At 34.3% G+C, this 18,248-nt stretch overlaps 1 protein-coding gene across 1 annotated transcript in view; it reads right to left on the bottom strand.

The window, feature by feature from the left end:
- LOC145260277 (alpha-soluble NSF attachment protein-like) overlaps positions 1 to 18,248 on the bottom strand; it is a 60,070-nt gene that overhangs the window by 14,886 nt on the left and 26,936 nt on the right. The window contains exons 2-4 of the mRNA XM_080118114.1: positions 9,851 to 9,933; positions 4,292 to 4,408; positions 1,333 to 1,379 (exon numbers count right to left, since the gene is read on the bottom strand). Of these exons, the coding sequence (XP_079974240.1) occupies positions 1,333 to 1,379; positions 4,292 to 4,408; positions 9,851 to 9,933 (247 nt within the window). The remainder of the gene's footprint in view (positions 1 to 1,332; positions 1,380 to 4,291; positions 4,409 to 9,850; positions 9,934 to 18,248) is intronic.

Below are 18,248 nucleotides of genomic sequence, written 5' to 3'. Positions count from 1 at the left end.
GCTTTGTCTCCCTCTTCTTTTCCCTCAGTTTTTCTTTTGTTCATATTTGTATCTTCCAATTACGCTCACAACCTTTTTATATTCCTTCTCTCCTGACCTAAGTGTCGATATGGTAACAAGATTGACTGTCTACTCTTATACTGGACTTCATCTTATTTTTGATTCTCCAACCTCTTAGTCATATTCATTTTATTTTCGATTTGGTTCAAACTTATGTAGTCATTTACCAGCCATGTTATTACAAAATTTTATCCATTGTATCGAAAGCATTTAGCAATATAACAGAATTTCTCATTTTGTTTTATGCGACATCCAAGTTGTCTGTCTTTCTATGATTGAGTCATGGAGAGTAATGTCATAGCTGGATGTGAATAAAATGACCAGTTTATTCTTTTTTCTGGAACTTCAGAGTTGAATGTGTTTTGGCTCGTCTCTCGCCCTTAAAACAATACTAGTTCATCACTTTTTGTTTTCCAGAGAGCTTTAATAAACTTGTGAACCATATCAACGCAATTTTGTTGTTTGTTTGAGAGCAATGTATTTCAGCGTGATCAGTGCACTTCAAATCTAAGAGACAGTTTATTGCTCAATTATCATCACCATTGAAGAGGTCAGACGAGTTGAGAGATAAAGACAGCTTTTCTGGTGCCCTTCGCCTATGTAACAATTGGATGCATTTAAGCATGACGGACGAACAAATGGAAAATATTTTATCAAGTTTGATATCATGAAAATGCAGGATATGCCCCAAAATGGAGTACTGTTGCCACATCTGTGCAGGAGCTGCTTGGCGGGCCATATCCAGTCTTGTCAAAACTGGCTTTGAAACCTAGTAGGTGATGCTCTTGTCTCTTTCCTACAAACTCTTTCCCACAAAGGAGACGTTGCAAGCCTGTTTCTGCACTATCGTTATTTTCATGGCAAGTGCTCAACTCCAATCTATTGTTCTCCTTTGCCAAACTTTCACAAAAAGCACTCAACTAGCTACAACCATTATATGCGATTTCCCCACTCTCTAATTGTGCTTAAATCTAAACAGATTCTATGAACAAAGCTTCTTTCCTAGAACTGCCTGCCTGTGGAACACTGTTCTGCTGGCCTGCTTCCCAGTTGAATACAACATGGTAGTCTTCAAATCCAATGTAAACAAGTTCTTGTTGAGCCGTCCTCATAACTAATCAAATTCTACCCGATTTACACTTAATGATTACTACACCATCACCTTACATTCATTAACCCTTATTCTCAAGTGGCCTTCCCAAGCAAAAAGAAAAAGGTAACTGAAATGGATTTAGCTTTTAAATTGAAAATAGAACAAATAATTTTACTTACCATGTCTGTATAGATTTCAACTGCTTTCAACAAGCAATTAATGGATTCTGCCGAAGAAATAAAATTATTATTTTAAGTGAGTTTTAAACTTGTAGCAGTAACAAACAATTTTGTAACTATTTCTTTGTATGGAGAATCATTATATTCAGTTGAATTGGGTTATGTATAGACCAATCAGGAGACACAATGAATTAACCTGCTAAAAAAGCCTTTTTGCTAACAACAATCCGTTATATATCTAACACGCACTTTCACTTAGAGAAGCAAGTTTTAGGTTTAAAATATACTTCCATTCATTTTAACCTTTTTAAATAAAAGGTGTGAGAACGCTGTAGATAAATTGATAAACACTGCCGATCACCACATTGTACATATACCTCTGCTTCAGATTATCTATATGACATAATATTTAATATGTCGCAATATTGTATATTAACACTAGTAATAATGTTAGAAAAAAAACATTACATTATAAATTATAAATTAGCATGTCATTTCAAGCAAGCTTTTCTTAGCATAACAATTAACACACCTGATTACAGGCTCAATGGTTGTTGGTTTGAATCCCGTCATAGTCGGCCAGATTGATGAGCTGTAGTGATGGCAAAACACGTATGTGGATAACTATATATATACATTATAGGCCATGGTAGTTGTTATGCCGTTTGAATGGCGCATAAAAGAAAAAAAACTTTAACAGATTTAAATAATCTTTACTCCTTGACTGTTTGTAAATCAATTTTTCGACAAACTTGGATTACACACATTTTGAATTTTAATTTGAGTTTACGTGCCAAGAGTATAATTCTGGATTTTTCTTATGGGAACATTGTCTCCTATTATCTTTTCGCATTGATAATACTTGACTGCTCCATATCTTTTCATCTCGTTCTTTAATCCTTAATTTTTAATTTATCTTTTTATTTAAAAAAAAAAAAAAAATTTCCTTCATTTTATTAAATCTTTGCACAAAAGTTTTCTTTTGCATTTATGACTAACTTTCATATAATGCTGTTTCAATTTATACCAGTACCAACAAATTCATAGCTTCACAATAATATTCATTTGTTAATATCTTTTCACTGATGAGAAGAATGTGCTTCTTTGAAACACCGCAGATTAAGGAAATTTCAATATATCTTATCAAACAATAACTTCATGTAAAATATATTTTTACAGTCTTAAATTTTCATTCTTCTTTCTCTCATATATATACACATACATGATGATGATTGCAACGTCTTGTCAGACGAGTGCCACTCCCTCAGACACTTAATGTCCATGAGACCAAAAATGACTTTTTTTCTTCTTAGTCCTACTGGTGAATTCACACGCTCACGCAGGTATGATACTGAAGACGGTCATTGAGATCAATTATTACATGTTTCCAGCATTTCAAGCCTCCATGACTTTTCCATCGCCACAGGACAATCTTTATAGACAAATGCCTGAGGGAGTATCTATACACAGGTGATGTTACAGAGTCATAGCTTTGTACGACAGCTAAGTCTCTCTCTCGGTTCAAAATGTTGAGAACAAGCAAAAGCAAGATAGCCAGCAACAAGTTAAACTGCAGACCAGCTTAATGCGGGTACTGGTCTCCCGCTTTACGATTTTTTTAAATCAGAGATTTGCTTCTCGTAGAAAGGTTACGCATACATACATACATACACAAAGTGCCTTCAATAAGTTTCCAGACTTTTTCCGTATAAGCACTTTTATTGATAGTACACACATGAAACTCTGATTGCCTTTGAAGTAATCTCCTTCAGCTGCAATGTGCTTGTTGTATCTTCCAACAACTTCTGGAAGGCCCCATGGAAGTCCTATTGTGTGAGCGTGTCAATGACCCTTGTCACAGCATTTTTTATCTCCATTGTCTCATAATGACAGCCTCTAAGGTTTTCCTTCAATTTAAGGAATAACCAAAAGTCACAGGGAGCAAGGTCTGGACTATAGGGCGGGTGAGGAACTGTCTTAATGCCTATCTCGGCCAAATAGTCTGTGACACGGACGGAGCACCTTAGGACAAACATTGTGCAAATCTTCCACATCTTCAGTATCTCATAAATAATTGTGTGTGCAGTTCCCACACTGACATCAAACTGTGCACTTATTGTCTCCATAGACACATGAGGCTCCTTATCCATGAAATTCTTTATTTGGCTAATCAATTCTGGTGTTCTGACATCCTTACTCCTCCCACACCTCTCATCATCCTACACAGACTCCCTGCCTTCGTTGAATTTTTTTATGTCACTCAAAAACGGATGCTTAATTCATGCAAGATGGTCCAAAAGCAGTTGGAAGCATTCCATATATACACATACACACACAAAAAATATCTATTCAAGGTTGGATTAAATTAATTCCCTGAACAAAACTGTTTTGCACCACTTTTACAAAGATTGAAAACCAAGAGATAATGCTACTAAACCTTATGTTGAAAATTTTTCTTCCAATTTTGATTCTTGAAAATGTCTAAAATTTAAAGTTTAAGCTTAAGGTGGTTTGAAGAAAAAATTGAAATTCAGAAAATCTTGCTTAAGTGGTATCTAATGATGATGGATCAAATTTAATACAAATCTGAAATATTTTAATTTGCAAATGGTATGCTTAATACTTATTCTTAAATTTTCACAACAATTTAAGATATCTGAATGTTTACAAAGGGTTCTACCCCCTTTTTTTTTTACAAAAGATACCTCACATTTGAATCCCTTATACCTAGTAGCTGTCCTCCAAAGTTCATAATGATTGGTTAATTAGATTAGGAATGAATCCTATAGATAGAAATATATAAACATATACACACAATCTTAATTTTAAATAAAAAGATAACATAATTTGCAGTAAACTATTTTGGGCTTAAAATTGGAAACAAGGGATTGGGATCCTGATTCCACAGCTTTACACAGAAGGCCATTCAATATTTTCATGGTGGGTTCTTAGTACTTACCACTGGCGTCAGCCTTCTTGAAAGCATTTCCAGCATCTACATAATGGGTAGCAGCTTCATGTCTGCTTTGTAAGGTCAGCTGTAACTGCGCAGCCTTACAAAAACACTGACCAGCAGCTGAAAAAAAAAAAAAGGGAAAAAGTCACATGAGGTAAAATTAGGTGAATAGGAAGGTTGTTTCAATATGGCAATGTTCTCGATCAGATATTGTTGGGTACTCAGAGAATTGTGAAGAAAGCATAAACAAAATCGTGAAAGGAAAATGCAATGGTTGTAGGAAGTTAAGTTTACAGTTAATTATCCTTGCAAGATATTAACTAATATATCCGATAACCTTTATTTTGTTCACAGTTCCAGTACTTTCCAGACAGCCCTAAAGTAAGAGATGCTGGGTATTTGTTCACAACCCCAACAACATAGGTGCCTATGCTGCTTCTGTTGCATAAAACAAAAAATGTGAACATTGGTCTAATGTGTCTCATTTGGATTATTATTAACCATGCTTCTCATCTTGGATGTTATTCTCACAACGTTTCGATTGATGTAACTTTTGCATTTGATTTAGAGTCACATTGAATCTTTTGATAGCTTGAATAACATCACCTGTATGAGCTACTTCTACAAAGTGGCCTTAACAGATTACCGGAGACTATATTTTCATTCTGCCACAATTTAGGTCTAAAATGAGAATCTCTTTCATCTGACGGTATAGCATAATGAAGCAATCCTAGACTGTTGCCACCTCTGCATGAACTATGATGTGGGCGCATGGTACACCACCGTACACATTTTTCACATGGCACACCTATCAAAAAAAAAATAAAATAAAATAAAGATTTTCTACTCAAGGCCTTTTTACAAAACAATGATTAGATTATGAGAAGAATCAACACATTCTGTATTCAATATCAAGTATAGAATAACAATAGTGAATGCCTGGTGCTTTCTTAACTACTGCTGCAATATGTGGATGAATGTGAGAGACACTTAATTCTTCTTCAAAGGCTACACATTCTCTGAACACTATACCACAGGCTGCATTAAAGAGGATGCTCCGCAGTATGACTCTGGAGGCTGCGTCAAATCAATCTAAGCCAGTGACCAGAACACCCCGCCGCACGACTCAAGCCGCAGCAACAAAGATAACACCTTATGCTGTTACTCCTAAGCAAATGTAAGGAAATCCCAGTTCACATAGGCATGAATTGCAGTAAGATTTTGATGGCTTTTTTACTTAGAGTTGGAACTGAGTGGGGTCATCATGATTAAGAAATTAAATGTCTTTATTAAACAAAATGGAATTAAATGGCTTCAAGCTATCTCTTTGCGGCACAGTGGTTGGAAACTACTGCTCTAGTAATTTGACAAAAATCATCCTTCTCTTATTTAAAAAAAAAAAAAAAAAAAAAAAAATGGATTTCAACTAAAAAGCAAAGAACATATCTATGAGAACGATTTAAGCGGATTTAAAAAGTAGGGAACTCCCATCCCTATTGTCAGAATGGTTTACCAATTGAGTATCATTTAGATTTTATAATTTAATGTTTTTCAAGCTTGTCTCAACAAAAAAAAAAAGAAAAAAAAAAAAAAAAAAAAAAGAAAAGAAACTTCTTTTAGTCATCTACACAGAAATCTTCCTTATCGTTCGTCTTTTTATATACTTTCTATTTGGCCACATTTGCATATTTCATGTGATCTCTTCCATGGCTGTCATGTATATTTTGATGTCCTATCTGTTGCCATGTTTCTTTTTTGCCTCCCTATTAGTAATTCTGCTTTTCATGTCTCTGGCTTTCTTTTCTTTTTTTTTTACTCTTAAAAAAACATTGGCAGATACTTGTACAGAACCTTATCCAGGTATTCACAGTATTCACTTGATAAAATCCAGCAACAAAACACAAGAGTTGTAAAGCAATAACGCAAAATAAAACAAAATAAAAAAATTAAAAGACACGAATTTGATTTACATTTTTGCATTATATTTATATTTTTTAAAAGTCATAATTTGTATGCATTTCAACAGATAAAAGTGCTAAGTAATAATCAGTTCTAAGTAACAGTCTTCTGGAAGTTTAAGGTTCAATCTTCAGTGCGGGTGATACTAAGAATTACTTATAACTTCTAGACGGTCACGGATGATAAAACAAGAACAAGCTATTTCCGTAGATTGATAGTGTACAGAATAGGAGACTGTTGGTTTGGTCACATTGAAGGAATGGATAAGAGTGCTTGGGTGAGTAGATAGGGAACAGTAGAGTTGGCAGAGGAAAACAGAAGTGATAAGGATGAATTTGAGAGAAAAAGAGATAAAGACTAATGATGTTATTAACATTTGCAAGCATGTAAAACAAATGTGATGATGAGGAGGAGACTTGGGACTGGATATTTTTATTTAGTAATGAGTAGGTATTAGATTGGTATAAATGTTGCCCCTCATCGCAGACATCCCTCAAAATATTTTAAGTTCTTAGTTGGATAAAATGTCCCATACAATTCAATTTTATTCAATCTAAATCAAAAAAATTTCACAAAAGACACTTGACTAGCTACTATCACTATCAACAATTTTCCACATTCTCTATCTGTGCCTAAATCTAAATGCAGATTCCATAAACAAAGCTTCTTTCTTAGAATTGGCTGCATATAGAACACTGCTCCACTGGCCTGCTTGCCAGCCGATTACAATATGGTAGCCTTCAAGTTCAATATAAACAAATTCTTGTTGAACTGTTCCCTTAAATTCAAATTTTACCCAATCTACACCATTAACGATTACTCAACTACATTCAGTAACCCTTATTCTCGAGTGGCCTTCAAGCATTGATAAGTGGTGACTCCCTTATAAAAAAAAAAAAAGAAAAAAAAGGGGTCTGTTCAGATGAAACTTTCACTTTGGTACTTCAGTGGTTATGACACCTCAGACAAAGCAGATGAAAAAATAAAATACAATATAACGAGCCAATTAGAAATCTAATACCTACATAATCTTTTGTACAGTTTCCTTCTAATTGTAAATCTAACTAATAACTACTAATTAGCAAATTAACAAAAAAACCCTCAATGAAACGGAACAATAATTACAAGAAAAAAACAATTGCAAATCTAATACCTATTAACAACAACAACAATAAGAAATAAAATGTAACCATGTAAATAAATCAGTGGTTTCTTTTTCGTTGTGAACGTTGGTTTAATTTTGTGATTATCAGCTGCAAAGCTAATGTCCACTAGATCCTTTTTTCTTTTTCTTTCTACTAAATGATTAGTCAAGTTGACTTGATTTTATGTGAGGTTCGCTTTTTTAGATTGTCACCAATCTTGCTGACTGCGTCGGTTTCTGACCTTCTGATCTTAAACACAGCATGAGAGGAGTTCAAAACTGACCCGCAAAGACAATTTAACATCACTGCCCTCAATCAGCAGAAAAATAGCATTCTACTTAACAATACAACATTATGACAAAACAACTAGGTTTGGCAGCGACACATCAACCCCCAAATTTTGGAATCAGCACTACAACTTGTGCTGTAAAGTAAGCAACAATGACCAACATCACAATTGTTGCAGCGTACCAGGATAACGATTCCACAAGGGAAAGTGACCAAGCTAGAAAGACAGGTTTTTAGATGGTCTGACAAGTGTTACAAAATTAAGCCATGTGCTTATAAGATTAGACTCTTTCTCTGCCAGCTTATTGGATGAACAAATGTGTTGATGCAAATACATTATTCCTCTTCCAAAAGATCCTGTATTGAATTAATTATAATTGATTTAATAAGCACGAGATCATTTTCTTAGCAGCTATGAAATTGTTCCCAGTCTGGCAGAATAGCATCACGCGTGCATGGCGATTGGTGAGAAGAAAAAGATATAATTTTAAATCCTATTAATTGAACAATTGATGTTAACTGTATGTTACAAGTAACTGCTTACATAGAAGTCAAAGAGAAGATGATAGCTTGGACTATGTAACGCCAGTGCACTGCTTTGCCCAGGAAGCCCTATAATGCTGTAAAGATGTCAGTGATTATATCAAATTTATTAGCAACAATAGCGTGCAACAAACCATGTAAAAAGACAGAATATATTTTTGAGATGGGGGGGGGGTCATATATATATATATATATATATATATATATACATATATATATATATATATATATAAAAGCCAAGATTTTTCTTACCTAAAAAGAAAGAATGGAAAAATGACAATACCAGGAAGCCCTATAATGCTGTAAAGATGTCAGTGATTATATCAAATTTATTGGCAACAATAGCGTGCAACAAACCATGTAAAAAAGACAGAATATATTTTTGAGAGTGGGGGGGGGGGGGTCATATATATATATATATATATATATATATATATATATATATATATATAAAAGCCAAGATTTTTCTTACCTAAAAAGAAAGAATGGAAAAATGACAATACCAAATGAGGTATTAACGTGGATTTATAAACCTCTCAATTGAATTGGCTACTTAAATCATCTTTTAAAAGACTTGCATAGTTACGATAAGTGTATAAATTTTATCAAGAATAGGCATAGCACTAATATATATACATATATATATACTATTATATAAAAGTTATATATATATACTATTATATAAAAGTTACTTTGCGTGTATGTGACTTACTTCCTTATAGATTACGAAACGGCTGAGCCTATCTTTAGCATTTGGAGAAAATGAGTTATTTTCAGCTTCAGATGCTTATATTAGGTTGGCGCAAAAAATACTATTGTTTTTTGACGTTCAACTTCAAGTCAAACAACGACAATATTTTTGCACCACCCTTATATTTCCAAAAGTTATGGGCGAGTTTTGATGATTTAAAAATTAAAAGTCTTTGGTCAATTTATATTTTATAAATATCCTATTTTTTCATAGCAAAATCTAAAATTTAATTTTTTTGTGAGCATTGCATTGGAAACATACATACTCACTTTGGACCTAAATAGTATTTAAACTGACATATCAAACTTTGATTCTGACAAACATATTTCCAGTTATTGTTGTACCATGTTATTGGCAATAAAATAATGTACATTTTATTTTTAAAATTAATTAAAAATCATTTTTTATTATTCTTCCAAAAAATAAAATTAAGCAGGGGAATAACTAAGATTTTTAAATGAATATAAAGTAGTCATCTTCTTTACAACTAATTTTTTTTTTTTTTACTTTTTCCATATCAGTTTCAAAACATGAAAATAAACAAACATTAAAAACTAAAATGTTTTCACTGCAAGTCAGGCAATGCTAGTAGATGTAGGTAGAGTACAAAGTAGAGTTTGCTTTACTTTCATCTGTCTTGTAACTCTTGCCTTCCTTATTTTATCACTTAGTCACCACATTCCACAAGTGATGTTTCTGACAAAAGGGGAAGAATTGCTATTTTTTGGATCAGAATCTATCCAGATAACACTCATTGGTGGCTAGGTTTTAACCATGAAGTGGTAATAAAAAATGTTTTTAGTTCCTTACATGAAGTGGTTTTATGCCTTGTCTGGAGCGATTTCTATAAAAAAAATATAAAAAAGCTGAACTTACAAGCCCAGTTTTTGGCCATTTTGAATGTATTAGCGGCTCTGACAAACAACTCTGCAGCTTCTTCAGTCTTGTTGGAAGAACCTCTGCAAGATCATTTGGAAAAAAAGATTTTTAGTGCCGGGAAAATTTTTAAAATAAAATTCTTAAAATTAATATTTTAAATTTGTTACATTCTCTTATGAAATAAATTATATTTTAAACAAAAGCAAAATTGAATCAGATCCAATGTTTTTTATAGCCAATATTTTTAATCAGCAAATTAACAACCAAAACAACTTTTCAAAAATAAAAATGAATGCTTGATTTTTAAGGAAAGAAGAAAAAGGTAAATATGCACTTCAAGTGTGTAAATTGTTTGACTTACACAAAACCATAAAAATCTTCTTTTCTTTTTTTGATAAAACACATTAGACGGAAAGACTTAAATAAAATAATTTTTCTTTTTTATAATTTTTTATTATTCAATGGACAACAATAAAACATGGCATGCAATGTTTTTTTTTTTTTTATAATTTGAACTAATTTGAAGTGCATATTTACGGAACAAAAATTATTTACACACTGAAAGAATTATTAAATTGAAATAAAAAATTAAAGACAGGGAAAATTCACATTTCATTTAGTGTCATTAATAAAATTCACAATCTTTTTTGCAATCAACTATATTTCGTACAAATAAACTTCAGTTTAACTTGTCCATCTTATTTCAGTCATGAATGTTTAACACTGTTTTATTGTTCTTCAATGATATGAAGGGACACTTTAGTGATTGCTTTATCAGTAAGTTTTCAAGAAGTGTAATCCTGACTGGGCTTCATACTCACCTGACCATAACCTCTCCATATTTTTATCTGTGGGGTTATTTCAATTTCCAACCAAAGAGGGTTAATCACAGCTGAAATCAGATCAGTGCCAAGAGAGTGCATTCACCATTTGTCAATGAGAAAGCATTGTTCAAAGTGGGTGCTGCATTTGGTCAAATTGATTAAAAACAATGATTCATTAATGATTCAGAGTGTTGTTTGCAACTGTTTCAACACAACAAAAAGGAGTTTTTGCATTAATGTGACAATAGACAAAGCATGGATTCAGCACTTTACTCTAAAGCCAAATCAGCTGAATGGACAGCAGATTAAACTTGTTAAAAAACAACTAAAAGATAGAAACATCAGTAGGCAAGGTTTTGGCTCCCACAAGGACTTTTGTTCATCAATTACCTTAAGAAAGGGAGAATCATTAATAGCAAATATTATATAGCATTATTGGTGTGCTTGAAAGAAAGAAATTACCCTAAAAAATAATGAAAAAAAAGAAGCACTCTTATGAAGACAATGCATTGTGTGATAGGTCAAATAGCAAAACTATGTGAATTGCACTTTGAATTGCTTCCCCACTCACCATATTCTTTAGATCTGTCCCCAGTGATTACCGGTCATTTGCAGATCTCAAAAAAAAAAAAAAAAAAAAAAAAAAAAAAATGAAATGATATTGAAACTAAACATATTTTAAGGCAAATAGTTTCTCGGGGTTATGTTTGCACATTCACGCATACCAAGATGGCCACCAGTGATAACATAAGAAATGACATTGCTTAATATCCGGAAAACTACTTATTTGCAGAAAATTTAAATGTGATATTCGTTTTCAGCATACCCTAAAACCTATAAAAGTAATCATTTTAAATGTTAAGGTGAAAACAAGGTAAAAAATTACCGTTTTATTTCTGTTTATCTAGTTGAATTTTCAGTAAAACAACAGAATAGAAATGACAAATTACCATCAACTGGTTAATATATAGTTGTTGTTTATCAAGATTCCTGGCATCCTGGTACTGTGAAAGCTACATCAAGGATTCATGTAGAGTACGATTTATGGTTGCATCTCAGAAAATAGGGGTATATTTTGGGCCAGATAGATAGGATTTACAAAATTGAAAATTGGACTTGTCCCAAAATGCATAAGTTCTGGTTGACTATGGGAATTTCCATCTTTTACAGAAATCCAAAATCTATATGAAAAATTTTCTTCGATTTCTGAGATTAATTCATATCTCCTCAATGTTTTTTTTCTTTGAGGGGAGTAATAAATACCAGTCATGAATGCTCTTTAGGCATTCAATGGCTACACCCCAGATTAAGATCTCCTTTGGTGAGGAGGCAGGAAAATGCCTGCTCTCAATAAAGCTATATTTAAATACCACTATAATATTTAGTTTTGTTCATGAATAGACACTCACTGTATGATACCATGCACCATTTTTGAAAAATTCTTAATTTATAATTCATGGCTTATGGTAAAGAGATATATCAGATTTGACTGCATAATCAGAAAGAGCATACAATTTTACATAAGAGTATCAAGTTTCATGAAAATAGCTTGAAAAATTGGTGGCGAAATTACGAAATTTCTTTAAATGTTGAGGTCCATAATTTAGCCCACTTTTTCTAGAAAAAAATGTCCACGGAAAAGCCTAAATTTTGGCACTTAAAATTCTCATAACTTTTGAACTACTGATGGTATTTGCATAATTCAAACGGTTTTAAGCATCTTTTACATAGCTCTTTTCATGCAAGTTGATAAAATAATCATCTTAAAAGAAAAAATGAACTTGTAATGCTACAATAAACAGGCATTGAAATGTAAGGAGTTGTGTTTGAAGGCTGCAAAATGTTAATACCCCTCTTAGGGTCAATAAGCTATTAAATCATCTGTAATGCTTTGATTGTAACGGTCGTCCAAGTTATTTTATTTATTTATTTTTTACAAAGTGACTACTTATCAAGGCCAGGGGCCATTCGAGGATAAGGGTTAATAAGTGTCCGTTAGTCAATGGAACAGTATCGTAGTCATCATTAGTGGAAATTTGATAAATTGGGATTACTTAAGGAGATGGCTCATCAAGAACTTGTTTACATTGGACTTGAAAACAACCATATTGTAATCACTTGGAAAGCAGGCAAACGAAACAGTTCCACAGGGGGGGGGGTAGTTCTAAGAAAGCAGCTTTGTTCATGGAATCCACATTTAAGTTTGGGAACAGATAAAGAGTGGGGGAAATCATTAATAATGGTTTCAGCTAGATGAGTGTTTTTTTTGTGAAAGTCTGGAAAGGGAGATTGGAGCTCAGATGAGCACTTTACATGAAAATAGCGATAGAGCAAGTCATTTTCCTATAACTACTTGGCAGGCATAAAAATTTTTTCATTTCTCCTTTACACACATTCCAATGAGCTGAATTTCAAAACTGTCCTATATATCAAAATTAATGCTTATTTATATTAATCGCTTCCAACTCATTTGTACCTTGAATCCACCATTACAACATCCTAAGCCTATTCACCGTTTTTATACACATAATTAAAAAAAAAAAGTAGTGCTTTACTAAAACAATGATTACTAATTTTCATCACACTAACGCTTTTGCTCTTTTTCATTTCTACAGAGATTTTTAAATACAGGATGGAATACTAAAATTGTCATCTTAGAAAAGATGACATGATTCCATTTCCATTTGATGAAGACCGGTTTTCTTTTTTTGTTGCAAAGCATCTACTAGTTGGCTAGTTGTGAACAAATCCCAAGAGCAATAGGAGCCTGCTATCGTGTCTGAAATCGACACAATGTTTAACGAGCGAGAGCAGAGATGCACTGCTGTACAACTCATGCTCTCTACCGATCCAAGTTATAACAACAGGACCATTGCCAGCACTCTCAAAATGCATCACGGGATTGCCACGAATAACAGGGATGTGCCCGGAGTGATGAAAAAGTTTTCAGCCACGGTTATGATCTTTGGTATGGTTTCAATTGAGGGGCACATTACTTTAAAGTCAACACTAAAGTGTACCTGGGTGTGCTGAAGAGTGTGATGATCCCCTGATGCAATCAGGTGGCTGCAAGCAGACCTTGGGTGTGGCAGCAGAACTCAGCGCTGGCCCACAAGTACAAAGAGACCCAGACTTGGCTTCAAAAGGACACAGTTCAAGGCGATGATTGAGGCTGAAGGCGGCTACATTGAATAGATGTCAGCACTACTACATAATCAAGCTACCTGAATTGACTTTTTTCATAAACAGTTTTAAAATAAAGCTATTGTGTTATTTTCCTTTGGGCGACAAATTTACCATTCCACCTTGTAAAAGAAAATAAGCAACAGATTTCTTTGCAGTTCTGAGCTTATAACATCTTCCTAAAATGTCTCTTATTTGTAGTTTTGCATTTAATGTCTCGACTATTTCAATTGAATCAACACATTTTGTTGGTTCAATTGTTGGTATTACTATTTTTTTTTTTTTTTTTTTTTTTTTACTCACATTCACCTCCTAACAAGGCATATTGCTACTTGGACATTTGGGACCATGCCTAGGAAAGATTAACAAGATATTAGTTTAAGTTACATTTAAACTTCTGCATATCAGTACAGTCAGGGAAACAGGTAGCAGGAAGGGAATTCCAAAGTCTAGCTGTTCAAGGGAAGAAACTATTAGAGTAGAAAGCTTTCTGGCATTCTCAACAGTGAAGGGGTGTGATTTTGCTGCTAAACAAGTTTATCAGGAATATGTAAGTTGAGCGGACACAAGTGCAACGAGTTCATCAGAGCACACTCCATTAAAATACTTATAAAACAGGCACAGATATGCAACATTGAGGTGATAGGACAGAGGTTAGAGCTTAGTTGATGAAGTGGGACTTATTAGATTGAAGACTTTTTTTTGGACCCTACCCAAGAGGGAGAGACTTGTGGCCTTGTAGAGGTACAGGATACTCTCTGATATGAATAGTCTTCTAGCACAATAGAGGGAACCTACCTTTTTTGCAGCAGCCTTCGCAATATCCTCAATGTATTGGTTCCAGTTCATATTGCACATGAATGCTAAGCTGAGGAGTTTGAAGGAAGAATTCTCAGGTAGGGAGTTATTTGCCATGGATGTCGGTGGTTGTTGTGTTTGCATTTTGTCTAGTTCTGCTTGAATTTTTTTCTTTTATTAGAAACTTTTCTTGGTAGATTTATTGGTGATATATTTTCATCTACCATGATGTGATGTGTATATTGTAGTTTGCCAACTTCAAAGAAGTCTTTATATTTTGTTAGCAGTTTATTGAGCTGTTACTATGTTTTATATTTTTTTTTTATCATATTTAACTAGCTGTCCCGATCCAGTGTTGCCCAGATATATTTATACTTTAACATTTGTTTAATATTGACTTAACACAAGATGGCGGCAATTTTTCATCTGCTAACACGATTAAAATTGTTTTGTTTAATAATTCAGTAATATTCAGATAATTTCGACTGCATAATTTAGAAGTTAGCATTGTAACTTTTTAGAATTGACAAAAAAAATCAGTTGAAACCATTGTTTTTTTTTTTATCTGAAAACCCGATTTATCGACTACAAAATCTCGTCCCAGTTCCGTAGAAGTGCCATATATTTATATATAGGTATTGGAATCGTTTGTTTATAGATATTTAAATGCACACACCCGTGCTGAATATGTATCGAATAAGAATTAAGAAGAACAGTTTCACGCCTTAAGACATGTATATTTGAATTCAGTACCATGGAAAACCACTATAGACATACATATCAAGTTTTTGAGTAATATGAAAAAAGGTATTTTTTTTAGCCCTAAAAGTCCCAGAGGGATGCAAACCAGAATTTTGCCAGGTTCACCTATACTGAATTTATATTAAGAACAATGGCCTCCACATTTTGGCCAAGTTTCAGGAAAATCTAATGGATGGATCAAATGCTATGGGGTAAAAAAAGTGTCATTTTTTAGTCATTTTTGACCTCTTTTGAGCCCCTGGAGATGCAGAATCCTAGTGTAAATGGATAACGGTGCAGTTTCAGGCCTTAACACATGTATATTTGAGTTGACCACCGTGAAAAACCACTATATAGTCAGACAAATTAAAGTTTTTGTTGAGAAATATGAAAAACACAAAAAGGGGAGTTTTTAGCACTGAAAGTCCCCGGGTACGTGAACCAGAATTTTGTCAGGGTCACCCATACTCGATTTATATTAAGAACAATGAGCTCCATATTTTGGCATCAGAAAAATCTAATAGATGGATCAAAAGTTATGGGGCAAAACATGTCATTTTTGCCCATTTTGGGGCATTTTTGACCTCTTTTGAGCCCCTGGGGATGCAACAGGAATTTTTGCAAAAATGTTTTTTTTACTGTGCACATCTATTTAATGAAATACAATTTGTGGCAAAATTTCAGGAAAAACTAATGGACGGTTATATGGCAATCGTCCAGAATACGTACATCAAGTCTGTTGCCAAGGTCGCTGGAAAGATGGTAGGATCCTTCTACCACTCCAGAAGATATTTCACTACTAATGTAATTCTCTATCTATATAAAAGCCAAGTATGTCCAAGGATGGAATACTGCTGCCATATCTGGGCAGGAACTGCTAAAAACAGCCTATCCTGCCTTGACAGAGTACAAAATAGACTTCGTGGCTTAGTGGGTGATGCCCTTTTCTCTACCCTGCAACCTCTCTCCCACAGAAGAGACGTTGCGAACCTATCCTTGTTTTATCGTTATTTCCATGGCAAGTGCTCGTCTGAACTCCAATCTCTGGTTCCCCCTCACCAATCTTTCATGAAAAACACCCGTCTAGCTGAATCCACTATCAACAATTTTCCCCACTCTTTATCTGTGCCTAAATCAAAACGTAGATTCCATGAACAAAGCTTCTTTCTTAGAACTGCACGCCTGTGGAACTCTCTACCGTTTGCCTGTTTCCCTCCTGACTTCAACATGGATGTCTTCAAGTCCAACATAAACAAATTCCTGATGAATCTCCCCACTTAAGTAATGACACTTTATCAAATCTCCAATACTAATGAATACTGCAACACTATCCCACTGATTACTGTACACAAAATAATCCTTATCCCCGAGTGGCTTCTGGGCCTTGATAAGTGGTGACCTCCATATAAAAAAAATACAATTTTTAAGTAAATAATAAACAAATTTTAGTTTTTTTTTTACATCCATGAAACAATAAAATGTTTATTTACATTTAACGCAGAAACACCACACAACTTGTGAATTCTTATTTTTATTTTTAATTTTAATTTTAGTATAAATTATATTCCTTATTTTCTCTTTTGCAATAAAAATATTAATGCCTGGCTTTCCTTTGCGGACAGACGCCACGCTAGATGATCTAAAAATCATCCCTGCTCAGATACACGTTATCATAAAAAACCTTGTCACTTCAAAAGCATGGGGACCTGATCTCATCCCAGCTGTGCTATTAAAAAAGTGCTCAGCTGAAATAGCTCCAGTTCTCTCCAAACTCTACAACAAATGCCTTAATGAATCATGCTTTCCGGGCTGTTGGAAAACTGCTTCTGTGGTACCAGTATTCAAGAATTCTGGCGAAAGAACTGACCCATCAAATTATCACCCCATTAGCCTCCTCCCACTTTTCGCCAAAATATTTGAGACCATAATTAACCATACTCTAGTCCGGCAGCTTACAGATGCTAAACTTCTGACTAACAAACAATATGGATTTAGACAAGCCCGTTCCACAGCAGACATCCTCACTGTAATCTCTGAACGTATATACCATTCACTGGACAAAGCGGGAGAAGGCAGATCGGTAGCTCTAGATATACCTAAGGCTTTTGACAGGGTATGGCACGAGGATCTCCTCAGGAAAATTAAATCATACGGTATCACTGGTAGAATACTTAACATAATTAAATCCTCCTTAGATAAGAGAAAAATCCAGGTTGTCCTCGATGGTCTTACATCTAGACAGTGCGATATAAATGCGGGAATGCCTCAGGGGTCTATTCTCGGACCTCTATTGTTCCTAATATTTATTAATGACCTCCCCGACAAAACTGCCTCTGAGATGGGTATATATGCTGATGACACTACACTTTATAACAGGCATGACAGGAAAACAAATGAACACATTTCTAAAGAAATGGCAAAAACACTAGAGGATGACCTCCAATCTGTAGTGGAATGGGGACATAAATGGATGGTCACATTTAATGCTGCCAAGACTAAACTGGTTTCCTTCAATAATTACAAGAAACCTTCTCTGCCACCAACAGCAATGGCCAGTGACTCCCTGTCTGAGAGTACATCTTTCAAACCGCTTGGCCTAACGTTCACAGGAAACATGAGTTGGAACAATTATATTGAAAACATTGCCAGGGCCGCTGTGAAAAAGGTAGGTTCTCTCTACCGTGCTAGAAAACTACTGACACCTGAAAGTATTCTGTACCTCTATAAGGCCACCATTCGCCCATGTATGGAGTATTGTTGTCACATTTGGGCTGGTGCATCTGCTGCTAGTCTCTTGCTCCTAGACAAGGTTCAAGAGAGTCGCCAATCTGATAGGCCCTGAACTGACA

The sequence above is a fragment of the Euprymna scolopes genome, chromosome 36 (genome assembly GCF_053919585.1).
Source record: "Euprymna scolopes isolate OS-2025 chromosome 36, ASM5391958v1, whole genome shotgun sequence".
NCBI classification, from domain to species: Eukaryota; Metazoa; Mollusca; class Cephalopoda; order Sepiida; family Sepiolidae; genus Euprymna; species Euprymna scolopes.
This window is presented reverse-complemented; position numbering and strand designations above follow the sequence as displayed.